Source organism: Melozone crissalis, unplaced genomic scaffold, assembly GCF_028551555.1.
Source record: "Melozone crissalis strain CALT ecotype California unplaced genomic scaffold, PUWL_Pcris_2 ptg000033l_1, whole genome shotgun sequence".
NCBI classification, from domain to species: domain Eukaryota; kingdom Metazoa; phylum Chordata; class Aves; order Passeriformes; family Passerellidae; genus Melozone; species Melozone crissalis.
In genome coordinates this window covers 7,478,862-7,495,573 of record NW_026535811.1, presented here as the reverse complement: position 1 = coordinate 7,495,573, position 16,712 = coordinate 7,478,862, and the positions used below count along the sequence as shown (strand labels likewise).

The window sequence follows — 16,712 nt, the reverse complement described above, 5'->3', positions numbered from 1 at the left end:
CTGTTCACTGGAGCCTTGTGCTCAAAGATCAGGATTCAAAGAGGATTTTAACACTTGGTGTAAGCAGGACTGAAGGGGGGTGAGGAGTGAGGTGTGTTGAAGCCCTGAAAGTTTTTACTCATGGAGTAAAGGGTGAGAAGATGAAGCACTGCTGTGGTGTCTTTGTCACAGGTTCCCTGAGCCACAAAGAGCCACTTAGGGTGACAACTATAAGGAAGCTTGGTCATTAATGAGTCAAGACTGTAACAAGAAGAGAGCACAGCACCAGGATGTGTGCTGGGATCTCACACGGACCAGAAGGAATCTATGCAGCTCTCTGGTCATTATTCATTTCAGGCCCAAACTTCTCCCTGCCTATGTCCCCCATTCCTGTGTCCATTCAGCTGTGCCCTGGGAATGAATTACCAGGGACAAGCTGCCCTGGAGACCTGGCTGTCCTGGCCCTCTGCTCAGCATGGAGATGAGAGCTTCCCACACAGAGTGCACCAGCCTGTGGGGGGGCAGAATCACACACACCTGGGAAAGTTCCAGGTCCTGCATCGTCTTTTAAGGAAAATGTAAAGCATGGAAGTAGCTGGGAGAAATGAGCTCACCTGTTTTTTGAAACCTCTGTGTGTGTGCACAGACGTGAAGCCCACAGCTGATGTTATTTTGATTTATTAATGTATTTGCTGAGTTTTACTGTGGTACACACAGGCCTGTCTGTGTTACAGTGCAGTGGGTCCTGCTAGGATTGACATAAATCAGAGAACCACAGAATGAAAACTGTGATTACAGTAGAATGTGGATTTCATTTCAGAAATAATGTGTTGTTCTGTAGCTGTCCTTTCAGGTTTCACTTTCATAAGCCTCTTAGAAATTCAGCTGTGAAATTTCACCCCACCTTCATTAACAGCCAAAACCCAAGTGCACTGCATGCCATGAAAAGCAGACAGTGTATGACTATCTGATATATCTCTACAAGGTAGTTATATTAAAGATTTATGATATTTACTAAAACATGGCCATATCCTTAGCTTGCACAGCTCCACTGGTACATACCAAATACACCCCAGCTGGGAATGCAGCCTTCAAAACCTTTACTCATTTGATTGTTGAAAGGCTGAGGCACAGAAAGTCTCACAAAAAATTACACTCATCTGGAATACCTGTGTAATAAAGCAAGAACTATGTATTTTTCACTTTTTTTTTTTTTGTCATTTGTCCAGGCACAAAAAGTCAAGACTTGTTTCAGCTGAGTTTTTCTCCTGGAAGTTGTTTCTAAACCAGGGACATCTAGTTTCTAAACTAGAGATATTCTTTCGAGTTAGTTCTCTACACAATCCTAAATTACCTGAATAATAATAATAAGGCATGAGTGTGCATGTATATGTCTGAATGTTTAGAAGATTTTTGTATCTTTTCACTGACTTTTCCTAAACACCAGTCACTCTACAAGTGCATTATAACTTTGAAGAAATAATTTCAAAGACATGGTAGCATTACATTTTTTGCTGTCCAGCTAAGATGCTGACTTGAACCAAACATCAATAACAAGAAGGTCTCACCACTGAAAAAGTGTAATACCTCTAAAATTAAAAGCTCTGGCTTGTTTGTTAAGGCTCATTTTGTTGCACACACAGAAATTAAAAGGAGCAACACAAAACCAAAGGCCAGCATGACTGGTTTTCTGCCTTAATTGTGGCAGCTGAGCTGCTGCAGAGCCCTGTGCTGAAATTCCTTTCCAGCCATGCTTGGAGTGCCCTGTGCCTGTCAGGAGGCACACTGCTGCTGCTGCTTATCATCAGAGGAATAGCAGAGCAGGAAAAGGCATTTCCTGTGCTGCCCACAGGCTCAGAACACCCTGCAGAGATGTGAGGCAAGTGCTGAGCCATCCCTGGAAGGCAGCCACATCTGGAAGCTGGATAGCAAGGAAGAGCTGGCATTCCCATCATCTGGGTTCGAAGAAAGGTTGGAGGATTGGGAAAAAAGAAACAAAATAAGGAATGAGACTTGCAACCAGCTAAAGAGAAAGCAGATTTTTATGATGATGAAATGTTGGGTGACATCCAAGTTAAAGAAAAGACCTGACAGTTCAGGATGCCTTTGTTATAATAATTTCTTATCTGACTGCTGCCATATGTGATTTTTGAAAGACTTCTGACATCTAATTTCTCACTCTTTGTTCATAAGCAATAACTTGTGTGTTTAATCTCTTAGAGGACTCTTCCTTTGTCCCTGCACAGTAATTAGACCTAGCATAATTTAGAGCCTCTAGATATTGCATGTGTGGGATACTGTAGCATTCAAAGCTAAATGCATGACATTTTCCTTTAGCTTAATTTGAAAATATTAACCTTATCTTTTTTCATACTGCCCAACAAAAGAATATGGTCTTCACAAGTCAAACTGTCCCTTTCCACCCTCTGCAAAGCCTTACAGGTGTATTTCCCCTGAACATGCAAGGCTTTGAAACAAAGCATGATATCAACCTGGCTCATCAAGAGAGACTGCCAGCTGTCCATGACACTGTCAGCAGTGTCATATGGACAGAAAACCATATTCTCTTTTGGGCACTATGAAAAAAAATAAGGTTAATATTTGCAAATTGAATGAAAACACTTGTCAGGGCTAGCACACAGCCAGGCATCCATGGACAGACAGGGTTGCACTCACCAATTAATTCCCAAATCTTCCCATTTTCTTGATTGTGCCAGGCCCAGAGATGCAGCATGTGAAACCCCTGCTCTGCAGGGACTCGGTGCTTGCATGTAGAGACTTTAGATCTTCCTGACAGGAGACGGCTTTTCTCCTTTAATGTTTCCACAAGGAGCTGGTAAGATGCAGGAAATAATTCTGAGAATTTGGCACCTGACGTGCATAAAGCTTCCCCAGTAGCTGTAAGCAGGCAGGATTGTGTGTGTGTTGGGGTGCAGTTCAGCTCAGAGCAGGCAATGCAGCAGCCCCTGCACTCCTGACATGCAACACTGACAGAGAAAGGATTTTCCTGACAGCCACACTTTGGGTGTGCTGACAGAGACAGGTGTGAAGACAGAAGAGATTTTTGCTATACAGCATTTCTTTTGGCCTTAGCAACCAAATTCATGTTTCAAGAGTGAAGAGTTTCTGCCTAAATTCATGGAATCAAGTCATCCTCTGTGTTCTCTAAGCCATTAGAACTGTGAAATTCAAATTTATGTTCTTCAGCTTATTTATCTCAAACATGCTAAAAACAGCCTTTCTTCAGTGGAAAGACGCATCCCACCTCCTTAGCTGCTCCTTAGCTGCCTCTTCTTCATCAAATTGCTTGAGGAAAGGAAATCTCACAGCCTCCTGCCTGAAACAAGCACTTCATAAGCTCCCTGCACCAGAGTGATCAACATTCCCCAGGACAGTGTGGGAGGGTGCAACTGGCCAGGAACTGCCTGCCTGCACTAACAGGCAGGAGGAGCACTGAACACCTCAAGCCTTCAAATGTCTTACTTTTTCCTCCTGGTGAGACACAAATGCCTTACAGCACAGAGTAAGCTTGTCTATAAGCAGTACAGAAACTTCTAACACACACAGCTTCTCTAAAGCACCATTTGGGGAATTTTCTCTTTAAAGCAGGCTGAAACCTGTTCTGTGTGGTTGCAAACAGGTCTTGCACAAGCCTTGAGCACCTCCTGAAGTGGATGGCAAACACTTTCCTGTGCTTTCTGGCAGCCACAGCTCAGTGTGACACAAGGGCAGCCCTGGCTCACCTCACTGAGCCCCTGTGGCCCCAGCACCCACCTGTGTTTTGTCCTCTCAAAGGACACAGGCAATACTTAGCCAGAGTTACACATTCACACTTCTGGAATCCTGTGTCCAAGAGGTGCTGAACATTTATTTATCAGCTGCTGCCCATGAACTCAAAGCCTGTAACACACAGAGGCTCAAGAGCACAGGCACGTAAAGGTGAGACACAGGTAAGGTAACATCACAAGGAATTTAGCAATAGACTGGCAGCAAGTAAGAGTCCTGTGGAAAGAAATGGAAAGAACTTTCTGGGACAGACCTGTCAGCAGATACCTGGCCTGTGCTGATTACCTGAGTCCTGATTACCTCTGCTCTCTGAGGTGGCTTCCAAGCCTGTTCAGGTTTTTTTTTCCAGCAGATTCCCATGCCCTGAATGAAAAGCCCTATCTAGCCTGGCAGAGGCTTCTTTCCTGGAAGGAAATGAATTTGTCCAGGGACTTCCCCACTTCCCATTATCCAAGAGCTTAGCAGTGTAAAAAAATAGTTCCTACATGGATTTTAGACTGGGTTCACAAGTGATGAAGGGTTTCTGGGTACAAGTACAGCCCAAATAAAACAATGAGGCATGGATTCTGTCTAAGTGGCTTATTAATCTCAGAAGTCTGTTATCACAAAGGCTGTGGTTCATATGTCACTCCTGTTGACATAATTATCCTCTCAGGAACAACCTGGGATAAAAGGCTCAGATGCAGAAGGCTCAGTGGTTTTGGCTGAAGAGAAGAGGGATCAGTCTGGGCTCAAAGCTCTACATACAAGTTCAGATGTGTTCCTACTCCTGCAGTGCCGGGCTGAGCCTTTCTGGCCTCCATTCAGTATAACCTGCAGCAATTAACAGATTGAAGTGGGAGCAGGGGTAACACGACAAAGAAAGGGGGAAGAGCAAAAGAAAACTAAAAACATAGAACACCTCTAACTTCAAAATTGCATGATCTCTGTGCATTCAGAGATCTAACTTCAAAGAGTTATTTTAGCTGAAAAAGATCATGTAACATTCTGTACATAAAACTTTCAGTAACTTGTGTGTTTAGTCTTGGAAGCCAAGTCAGGTCTGTGCTGAAGTTTTAGAAATAACTTTGGGTTATCTTTCAAGCTAGCCAACTTAACACAGTTTATAATAGGAGGCCCCAAACTGCCACATCCTAAATCAGAATGCTTTGATGCAGTTAGAGAGGCAATTAAGTAGAGATTGAGAATTCTTCTTTGCATATAAACTGCCTGCATGGCCACTGACCCATAGGCAAGCCCTCAGCAGAACAGCAGACTGCCAAAGATGGTAATAACCCAAATTGAGACTAAAATATGATTTGATTTTTTAAATTGCTTAATCTCTTCCTCAAAAAACTGCATTTCATGCCCCATGTCTTCAAGCTAGATATAACATTCATTTGCTACATACAGCTGCTATTCATCTTAATTTCTTATTATCAGTAAAGAGCACATAAGAAAAATGGGGGTACTTTGCATGTTTCTTCCAAAGCTTCAGTTACAAAGGCTGCTCCTGCAATAGTTTATGCACACAGAGAGAATTGAAGTGCTCAAGAAATGCAGAGCTCAAGTGTTCTGACAGGCTGGAAGAGGCCACACAGGTTTGCCAGGGTCAGGACTGTCAGGTGTGTGTAGTCTAGGACTCAGCCATTCGACAGACACTCAAATGCATTCAGTAAGCTCATATTTTCCAACTTGCAAACTCATTTTCACCATTAGATATTCACACCCCATGTGGTCCTATTAGCTCACACTGCAGGCTACCACTATCAGCTACTACTAAAATAAATGTAGAAAGAAAAATACAGCCTCATACAAATAACTTGCATGACTTTCACATAGCAAAGGTGACTGCTATTGACTGGTGCAAAAGGCACACCACACAACATTATTATTATATAGATATTTTTAATAAGCCTAAAGCCTTTGTATTTACCTTTCTCCTGTATAGAACATGCATTCTAAGGTACAAAAAATAATTCAGCCCAGACTCTGCCCCAAAGCCTATCCATCTTGTTGATCAATATACATATTTTACATCAGGACATGAAGTGCATTATTACATAAGAAAGCACAGGAATCCATTGTTAAATAGAGATCCCAGCTGGGGAAGGGGGGGAAGGAGAGCCCAGGTGAGAGCGATTAGGGCTATAACACTCATTACCCCTTTGTAAGGCAGTGAATTTTGTGTATAATTGAGTTGGGCGAGAGCATGTATGGTCAGACAGTGCTCCTGGTGCCCATTACAGTGATAACTATAGTTACCACTATACAATTATATAGTTATTATAGTGATATAGTGTTAAGTGTTGATGAAGAAGACCTTTAGGACCAATATATAAAGATTAGATACAAAGCCCCCTCTCTGTAAAGATTTTGGGTAGACAGAGTGGTTTCTTGTTTTACAGTGTACCATGAGATCTTTAAAAACCAAAAGCAATTAGCATTCTAACAGGTTTCTAACTTATCTTAAGAGTACTTAATCAATAGTCCCTTTAAGAAAACAAACTTTATTCCTGTGTTTTCTGATCAAGTGCTGTGATCTGCTAGGAGGTATATTTGTCTGTGGAAGCCTAAAGGAAGGAAACCAGCTACACATATTGTCCATGGATGTGTTTTGATGGAAACCAGAGAAAGTAGAAGGTAGGGTGGGGAGCTAAGGGGCAAGAATACCTTTTCATTTTATAAAAGGCCTGGACAGGGCAGCAGCAGGTTTCCTTGGCTGTTTCTTTAAACCAAGGTGGCTGGAACTTTACAGATAGTTTTCAGAGCACAGCAGAGAGGCTGAACTCCTGGAGTGACACTGCTGCAAGGCTGGCAACACAAGTGTTCCTGTGTGCCCCCAACATGAATGACAGTGCTGTTGGGATCCAGAAGGAATCTGCAGGAACAAGACATCCAAGCCAATCCTGTCACTCCTCCAACATCAGAGAGAATCCTTCCTTCTGGCAATGTCAAAAGCAACTTGGAGGGTAACAGTACAGGACAATCTTCTGCTGCTCTTCCCCATGGGATAAATAACTCTAATAACTGCATTTACAGGGCTAACATGTGACTGCAAACTTCATTCTCTCCAAGAAAAAGAACTGTCAGACTTAACCAGGGAAGAGGTGCTTAAATCCTGAGACTGTATGTCCCCATTTTCTATTGCTTTAAAAAAAAACTAGATACTTTACTAGCAAAATGCTACATCAACTTCAAATTTCCCTCCTCTACCTGATTCAGCAGAAGGGCCTTCCACAAAAAATACTCATCTATGTTGGTGTTATCATCTTATTGCAGGGGTTCCATACTGTTGTTTCTTTATCACCAAAGTTTCATACCTTCTTGGTGCTCCTCATGGGCAGCTCCTCAGGGCACTGGCTCTTTTTTTTTCCCACAGCAGCCAACTGACTCCAGTTCCCCTCTCACCCAGCCACCCCACTCTTTTATAGCACTCTTCTTATTGGTTACAGCTGTGGCCTGTTAAAGTCAGGCCTGTTCCTAATCTTTGATAATTGGCCCAGCTGCAACTCCTTAGGGGTAAGATTACTTCCTACACTATCTTTATTTTCTTATATTCTATCCCACTACACGTTGGTGTCATGTGAAATGAGTGCATGACTATAAATTGCATTGTCTTAGGCTGGAAATGCAAGATGTGGCTGGGGGTGTGTGTTCTATTGCCCGGGGTTAGACGTGGGGCAGTTATCTGCTGTTAATTTGACCACCTGTCCGCCTGTTAAAACCAGGTGGGGCAGTTTTCTTTATCTCTTGCACAACCAATGCCCCCTCCAGGAGATATCTATCTTTTGTTAATGGGCCAGCATGACTGGCCCATTTATCAGCATGACTGATAAAATTCCATCATCCCATTGTGAGATGCTCCGCCCAGGGGGAGGAACCAAAACATTCCTACCTGGATATAATCAGAGATTTGAAACACCAGTAACAGCCTTTCCCACTGGATTCCCAGAGGAACAGCTTTCTTTTCCACTAGATTTCCAAAAGACCAGGCCCATCTACAGCACCACCAGATCTTCAGAGGAAAACTCCACCCTTCTACAGGATCCCTGCTCCACCACAACCACACCTGGCACTGCAGGAGGGCTGAGCCACCATTTAATGGGACTGTTGCCAACACCCTGACCAACTGGGTGTCAGGTCATATTCTGTCAGTGTTGTTTTGTATAACTGCATTTTTATTTTATTTTTATTTTTTTCCCTAAAAAGCAATTGTTATTCCTGCTCCCACATCTTTGCCTGAGAGCCCCTTAATTTCAAAATAATAATAATTCAGAAGGAGGGGGTTTACATTGTCTATTTCAAGGAAGGCTCCTGCCTTCCTTAGCAGACACCTGTTTTTCAAACCAAGACATGCATTTATCAGGCGTCTGATTGTTAACTTACTGGTGTCAAAAGCTGACATGAAAGTAAAATTGGCAACATAGGCTAAATGTATCCCATTGCAGAGAATGGATGTGAAGTATTTGATAATTTCTCTTTCTTATTGTGCTGTAGCAAAAAGCCCAACTCTCAAATGCTGTCAACTCAGGCTTGAAGTCCTCTGATCCATTTGCTTCTCCCCACCACCACTTGCAAGGCCTGCCAACTTTCAAATGGGGCTTCAGAGAGAAGAACATTCTGCCTAAGCCTTTACAGTATTTTGAGGAACTAAGGAAAGGCTAAAGAAATATTATAAACAAAAAATGTTGAACGAATTGTTTGCAGGAGAACTGAGAAGGTGGTGGTATTGCTCTCCAACAGTGGCTTAGAAAATGGTAAATTTCTGAGGAAGCTTTGGCCAGTGTTGGAATCTGCTGTGGACAAGCACCCCCAGCTGCAGGAGGACGTGGGATCCAATCTCCACAGCACAAGCTGGGTTACTCCCTGAGATCAATTCCTGATTTTCACAAGAGGTGCTAATGCTCAGGAAGAGGTGACAGATCTTGGCAGAGACTTCAGCAGACACCTTTGGCTGGGTGTTGTCCCCACAGAGGGACAGGAACAGGAGAGCAAGAAGGAAGCTGTAGGGGCATAGAACATAAGTAAATAAAGATAGTACAGAAAGTAATCTTAACCCCTAAAGAGTTGCAGCTGCGTTAATTACTAAGGCTTAGGAGGAGGCTTGATGTTAACAGGCCACAGCTGTATCCAATAAGAAGAGTGTTATAAAAGAGTGGATTGGTGGGAACTGGGGTCAGTTGGCTGCTGTGAGGACAAGGAAGAGTCAGTGCCTGGAGGAGCTGCCCACAAGAAGTATCAAGGAAGTACAAAACTCTAGCAATATAGAACCCTTGCAATATAATGACAACACAGGATTATGTGAGTTGTCCTGGATGCTGACTGATGTCAGGCATGCAGGATAGGTTTCCCAGGATGCAGGGCGGATTGTTAGGGATGCAGGATGGGTTTCGCAGGATGGACTGTCAGGGACGTAGGAGGGGTTTCCCAGGATGCGGGATGGATTGTCAGGGATGCAGGATGGGTTTCCTAGGATGCTGGCTGATCCCAGGACGCAGGGCGGGTTTCCCAGGATGCCGGTTGCTGTCAGGGACGCAGGACGGCTTTCCTAGGATGCTGGATGGATTGTCAGGGACGCAGGACGGGTTTCCCAGGATGCCGGTCGCTGTCGGGGACACAGGACGGGTTTCCCAGGATGCCGGTCGCTGTTGGGGATGCAGGATGGCTTATCGGGGATGACGGTCGCGGCGGGCCCGCCCCGTGGGCGTGCCGGGGCTGGTGCCGGCCCTGCCGGTGCCGCCCGGCCGCAGCAGCAGCGGGAGGAGGAGGAAGCAGCGAGCGCGGCCGGGCAGCGATCGGGGGCAGCAGCGGCCGCCGTGTCCCGTGAGGGCCGGCGGGACCATCCCGGGGGAAGCGGCCGGGCAGCGGGGCCGGGAGGCGCCTGCTCCTGCCGTGCCGGGCCCCGGTGCCGCCTGCCGGCGGCCTGACATGAGCTCGGCGCCGGCAGCATGGCCTGTGCCCGGAGGGACGGCGAGGCGGACGGCGAGCCCGACCGCTCTCTGCGGCACATGCTGCGGGCCATAGCGGAGGAGCGGAGCCGCGCCGGGCTCCGGCACGACGGCCTCGGCGGCCTCGGTGAGTCGGGCGGGGCGGGCGGGAACCGAGCCGGGCCGGGAGAGCCCGGAGGCAGCAGCAGCACCCTCAGCCCCGGGCCGGCGCCGCGCCCGCTTCCCAACAACACCCGCAGCAGCAGCAGCACCTGTTGTTGTGTTCCACGGGCACGGCCCCTCCTGCCCGCCCCAGCCCTGGGGATCATCCCCGCTCCATTGTCTGAAATGCCCTTGTGGGGAAAAACGCTCAGGCAGCACCGCGCACATCACCCCATACTGTATTTTTTTAAGCGTATCGTGTGTTTTGGGGGGGAAACAAACGTCTTTGGGCGCCTCTGGGCAGTGCTCGCTGTTGTGCGGCTCTCTGGAGGTTGCGAGCCTGGCGCCTCCCTGCTCGGTTTAAATGACTTCACTCTGCTCGCCGCGCTCTAGTAAGCACAGGATGTTGTGGCTCTTGCAGGTCGGGTAATTTCTTAAACCGTGGAGGATTTCTTGAGCTTTCTGTCTTGTTTGTTTCCATCTCGACTGATGTAAATTTCACCCAGCGTGTCTTTAGGTTTTGGCGAAGCTTATGCGCTGCAAAACAGAAGTTTCAGGTGGAAATTTGGTCAGCTTTAAGCGACAGAATGGTATGGCAGCTCATTAACCAAAACTGTTCACAGCAGGAAACTCCTCTGGCCGGGCTAATGAATATAAATTACTAATTTTTTATATGCAGCAGTAGAGATCATGGGAATTGTTCTTCGCATCCAAAATTTCTGTCTACCTTATTCAAAGCTTTTGTATAGCCAGGACTGGACCTGTGTTCTAAGGGGGTGAATATCCAGAAGTTCTTGCAGGTGCAGTGCTTGAAATGATGAAAAGTGATATACAACACTTGTTTCTCCCATGGTGCCTTTATTAATGACTCCTCCCTCCTCAGCTTGTTTATAAGGCCCCAAAAGTCTCAGCCATTTCTGAGTCTTTGTTAAAAGCTCAGAATAAGTTCTTATTCAGGTTTTACAGGCTCTGAGGTTTGGATGAACATGGGGAATCTCTGGTTCTCTGCCTTTATGTATCAGTTTGTCTGTCAGTGCTTGCTGTGGTCTCCTTGGGAAGGAATGGGCTCTCTATTCTTCCCTTTTGCTTTGCCACAGAGTGGACTCTTGTATGTAAGAGAAATTATTCTTTATGCCTTTTTCTGTTAGAATTTGCGCTCTGGAATGTAATGTGTTGCTGAAATGTTACAGGGCCTAATAAAGCAAGTAAAATGTTGTGGCAAAGAAATTATAAGTGAAATTTGAATGCCTGTGAGATTGCATTCATTGGAAAGCTTCTGTCAGGTCCTGTTTGGCCATCTCTCCTGTTTGAATGTGTGATAAAGAGAAATATCACCATCACTTTCTTCTGCTGAAATTGGGAAAGAGGAAAACTGTGGCAGCTAGTAGGACCATGCAGATACTTCTTCTCTGCTTGTGTTTGAGCACACATCCACAGCAGCCCATCATGCTGAGTGGCTCTGGGACAGTCACACAAGGAACAGCACAGTGGAACTCCTTTCTACCAGGTGAAGATTAGAAAGGTGAACCTCAGGAAAGCTGCTTGGCTTGTGGCACTGAGGGGCTGCTCGTGGCTCTGGAGACTTGCATTTTGCAGTGTGTTCCCTGATCCTCAACATCATCATTCCCAGCTAATGAGAGCTCTTTCCCCTCTGCTGTGATTTGTTGCCAGGTTAGTAAACTGTTTAAATACCTCCTTTAGGAAAAACATCATCTTTAGGAGAAACTGTAGATGAAGCCAAGGTGTGATTTTGAGCTTAAACTTGTGCATGTCTGCCTTGTACTAATGAAAGCTGTTGCAAGGCACAGCTGGAATAGCCTGGGCTGTGCTGGGCTCTGGCAGCACAGCAGATGTGAAGGATTTTCCTCAATTTCAGAAGTCATGGAAGCAGTCACAGCCCTGTCTGGGTTCAGGTGGTTAGCACACAGATTCTGTCTGCATTTTGTGCCTGGGTGGCACATCACCTGTGGGGCTTTGGGAGCTGCACACCCACAGCTGGTTTTATATTTGTGGTGGGGTTTTTGTGGTGGCTGTGTCTTTCTGCGCTGTATCAGCAGGTGAAACCTGTTGTTTTCAGTTCCCTTCAAATCAGTTTGCAGAGACTCCCAACAGTGGCTTTTCCCTGAGTGCTGCTACTCCCTCAACAATAAAATGGGACTCACTGGGTCCCATTCTCTCTCCTTTTCTGTATTTTCTAGAAGTGAGCCCAAGGAGGAGGAAATTGCCATTTTTGCTGACACCGAGGTTTTGTGAGAGGAATTGCTTTGTTTCAAGAATGTCACGTAAACATTTGGACAGGCTTTGTTCAGAAAGGTAAATCCCCTCATGTGATGGGATTTTCTGTAATGTCCTGTTTATGTACAAAATGTAGCACTTCAAAATAATGACTCATGTCATTATTGACCAGGCTGGGGAGGGTGATGTCTCTCCAGGAACTCTTGGCTGGCTGCTGGTGTCACCCAGTTGGACAGCTCTGGTGTTTGTTGTGCACTGAGGCCCCTCTGAAATGCTGCTGGTTGCTACACTTCTGTGGCAAAACATTTCCCCTCCTGAGGGAATGGCAGATGTGCTGTGTGTGTCCTCAGCCAGGCTGCAGGAGACGTGCTCCTGGCTCTAAAGTTTTTTTTTAAAACTTTTTAAGGGTCTAAAGTTTCCTTTTGGCCAAATCCCTGAACTGGGGAGTGTTTTATTTTCGGTGGTTCCTGATACTAGTGTGTAACATTTCCAGATACTTAATTTCCTTTCATTCAGCGACAATTTGCCCTGCTTTTGGAGTGGGAGAGTGGGTTTGGGTGGAGCGTGACTTTATTCCTACTGGAATTTGGGATGAGTAAGAAAAAATAAATGGGTAGATCTGAACAATCTCTTGAACTGTGGCTAATCTGTAATGGGGACATGGAGTCGGTCAAAAATGGAGAAGTCCTAGAGAGCCTGAAAAGAAGGTGAGTGCAGCACATGGGGCTTTAACAAGCAGCTGAAAACTGAGGTGTGCAACAGGAACCTGTTCCAGGTGCCAGCAGAGAGGCCCAGTGGTGTTCCCTGGCACGAAGAATTCCTTCTGCTTGCTTTCCTGGGGATGTTCTGGGACTGGAGCAGAGCAGAGTGTGCTTGGCACGGGGCAGCAGAAGCAGGAATGCTCATCCTCAGAGCCACAGGTTGCCTGGACTTGTTTGTGCAGCAGTGCACAAACCTCAGGGCTCATCATGTGAGAGAAGACTGTGCTGTGATTCATGGGCCACATTGCCTTGATGAGTAAGGCCTGGAAAGAATTCTTTATCCTTCCTGAGAGAAGGGAAGGTGAGGTGGCACACCGTAAATGCTGGTCCCTGTGATGGAAGCACACTGTGGGGAAAAGGATGAAGAACAGGGGAAATTTTTTTTTTTGGGAAACAAAAAGAGGTTAAAATGAAAAATTAAAAGGAGAATTAATTTGGATTTGAAATATTCAGGCCTTAACTTTTTCATAGTGTAGTAACTTTTAATTAAATTATAATATTCCAGAAGGATATAATTGTGTCTGTAACTTTGAAGAAAGAATATCCACAGAGTAGGTGGAAGTGCCTGCAGAGAATTCACTGCAGCACAGAACTGGTTTGACAGGAGTCACTTTCAGCAGACACAAAACATTCTGCATTTGTGGTTCTGGGAGTTGTGGAGTCAAAGGTGAGAAACTACAAGAGCTGCAAAGCTTTTTCTTCTTTTGATCTCTTAATGAAAATCACATCTGTCCTAACAAAACTTAAGACATGTGTACAACCCAATTCACCAATGAGGGTGTTTTATTTAGAATAATTTTTTCACCTTAAAAAGACATTTTTTATTATTTTTACTTATTTACACAATTCCTTTTGCCCTCTTTATAAAGTGCTTTGCAGCTAATGAATATGGAGTGTTCACTAAAAAATGCTTAGTCAAATACTGAGGAGAAAAAGAAGATACTAATGTAAGAAACTTACAAATAGTAAAATAAAAAAGCTCTTATAGAGGAGCTTTCTTATCAGTAAAAACCAAAAATACCCCCCACAACATTCAACCAAGATGAATCTGTATTTCTTGTCAGGAAGAGTTCTAGAAAGTGCAAATACAATGCAAGACCAGAACAGATTATTTAAATCAGAGTCAAAGTAGATACTTTGAAATCAAAGTGATTCAACCAGTTTACCCTTAGTTAAATACCCTGAGGTATTGAACCTCAGATTTGTAGTTGGATAAAGATGAGCAAACAGCAAAGAAATTCCAGTGTGAAAGATAGATTATTATAAAACTGATTTGCCTTTTTTTTTTTTTCTTTTGCCTGGCATTGAAAAATGTCTGGAAAACATTTCTGCAATCAGATACAAGAGGACATTTGATGTGTATGAGTGCTTGGATGGGGTTGTGTGGGAGAAACCACAGGTGGAGCAAACTCCTGGATCCAGTGGCTTTGTCCAGGGGATGGGAATGCATTTCTACTTTTCCAAGGGTTTTGTGTCCTGGGATCCCATCCTGTCACTTCTACAGCCAAGTTTAGGAATTCCCTGTAGGATCAGGCCATGCAGAACAGCAATCTGGGGCCAAACTCTAGGGCTGCAGCTCTGCAGTTCACCTGTTTCTGTGAGGTTTTATTTTTTTTTTGTTTGGTTGGTTTTGTCTTTTAAAGAGGATTCATTTAAAATTCTGTTTTGATTGTTCCTTAGAACCTTGTTCATGCTGCTGTCACTAATAACCTGTCAGGTTTCCATCACCCACTGGTGTATTCAGGGATTTGTCATGTGGCTGCTGAAGGTTGGCTTCTGTCTGGAGGGTGACAGATACTCCATGCCACATGGATAATATACCAAATTCTCTTTTATTACAGCTTTCACACCTTTTTATACTAGTTGGGTTATTAGTTTGTTCTTTCATTTTAGCAGAGATGAAACCTTATGGGATTTTTCATGTCCTGCTCAGGAGTGTACACGCTCAAATTATCAAACTCAGACTGGAGATGCTGAAGTAGAGACGCAAGATTTTTCTAAAAACTAGGAAAAAATCCAACACCACCACCCAAAAAAAAAAATCCCACAAAATACCTACCAGAACATTGTTGCCTTACCAAAATGAGCAGTTAAGTTTCTAAAGCATGGCATGCTGCTATTCATTTTTGGATGCTAGCAGAAGTTGCTGGATCTCCGTTTTTTTTGTTTCCTCCATTTTTTTGTTTCGTTTCCTCCTTTTTATATAAATAAGACATCTTTTTAGATAAATAACATCACCCATCTCTTATTGATGTAATACTGTAGCTCTAGCAACATTAACTGCTTGGTTTTGTTGTCCTGTTAGTGTGCTCTAAATCTTTAGTAAATTTTAAATCCATTTGGGAGTCTTGAGTTCTGTTTTGGAATTTAAGATGGATGGGAGGTTTGTCTGAGGGATTAGGACACATCTTACCTATAAGGTTCAGGATGGATCTTTTAAAGATTTAACATTCCATCTGTTTGGATTCTTTCCAAGGAATGAAAAGTGGAATTTCCTGAAGAATGAAGTGTGCTGGTCTCCCCTCTAACTGTTAGTGCTCAGGATGCTGATCAACAGAGAAAGCTCAGGGGATGCAGGCTTGTCAATAGCTGAAATATACAATGTCAATAGCTGAAATACACAGTGTCAATATCTGAAATTCACAGTGTTTCCTGTCCAGCTGCATTTCTGGAAAACCAAACCCCTGCAGTTAAATAGTGACTGATGATTGTTGCATCTGCTTATCCCTGTAAACTGGCTCAGTAGGATCAGGTAGGAGCTCACTGATGTTTTAGAGTATTACCTGGAAGTGAACATAAAATGGAAAGAGAAAGTCTGTACAAAATCAATTCATGGTGTCAGGAGCCCACTGAATAGTAAAGCTGCTTTTTACAGAGGGCCTTCAAAAGTGTGTGTGAAACAAGCTGGTTTTGGTCTGTCTGCAGTCCCTTGGGTTAAGCAGGGTGAATTTCAGGGAAGCAAGATTGCTCTTTTTTTAGGGTGTGTGATCATAAAGAAGGCTTTGATTGCCTTTCTCTGTGCAGGAAATAAATGCAGTCAGGATACAGGAGCAGCAGATACAGCATCCTGCTGCTGCTGTGGAGTTGTGGTCACCTGGGCACACTGCAGCGCTAGTTCTGTTGGCTGAAGTTAATCAGATGCACCAACAGTCCTAAGTAATTTTTTTCCCCCTGAATTCTTACTGTTTAAGGCACAAATTATATTATGGGAAGGCACAAATTATATTATGTGAATTATATTATTTATGTGAAGATTTATAGGGTTTTCTGCAATCTCAGGGCTTTAAAACTGAAGATTTTGTCATTTTGGTTTGCCTGTCTCTAGTATAGACAGTGCTAGTACCATGTGGAAATTGAACCCTGGAAATAGAAAATTCTTTATCTTCCTGCTCTGGGGGTTCCCCAGACATATTTCCTTAGGGGCCACAAGTTAAGTCCCTTTAGGTGAATGTGTATTTTGCAGGCAGGTGATGTGATGTGAAGAGAAGTTAATTTTGGAATCTGTCCTGCCACAGCAGTGAGGAAACAGTATTGCTGGTATTGAGGCTGCATTTGGTGTTTCAGAGTATTTTTTTGCATAATTTTCTTTCTTATCTCAGAAGGCAGAGCAGATGCTAGGCAATCTTCAGTCCTTTCACATTTGAAGTATTCTGGGCTGTTTCCAGGTACAGCAGTGTGCTGGATGTGCAGAAGTGCATTTGAGGTGGCCTGATCTCTTGAACTTTGTAGTGTTTCCCTGTGGAAAATGACATCATTGGGCTTTTTGTTCCTCCTTTTTGGGCAAGATGTGCTCAGTGAGTCAGGCTGAGGCTGCCCCTGGTTTTGCTGTTTGTGTTGAAAATCTTTGTGGCTCAACAGTGACCCAGCTTTCCATGAGCTC

The 16,712-nt window shown here is 44.3% G+C and overlaps 1 protein-coding gene across 2 annotated transcripts in view; it reads left to right on the top strand.

Moving 5' to 3' along the window:
• Positions 1 to 9,695: 9,695 nt before the first annotated feature.
• Positions 9,696 to 16,712, top strand: part of KIAA0930 (KIAA0930 ortholog) — a 47,722-nt gene continuing 40,705 nt past the window's right edge. The window contains exon 1 of one of the 2 annotated variants that reach the window (XM_054282097.1): positions 9,696 to 9,822. In XM_054282097.1, coding sequence (XP_054138072.1) covers positions 9,696 to 9,822 — 127 coding nt within the window. The remainder of the gene's footprint in view (positions 9,823 to 16,712) is intronic. The other variant, XM_054282098.1, reaches the window with a different exon arrangement.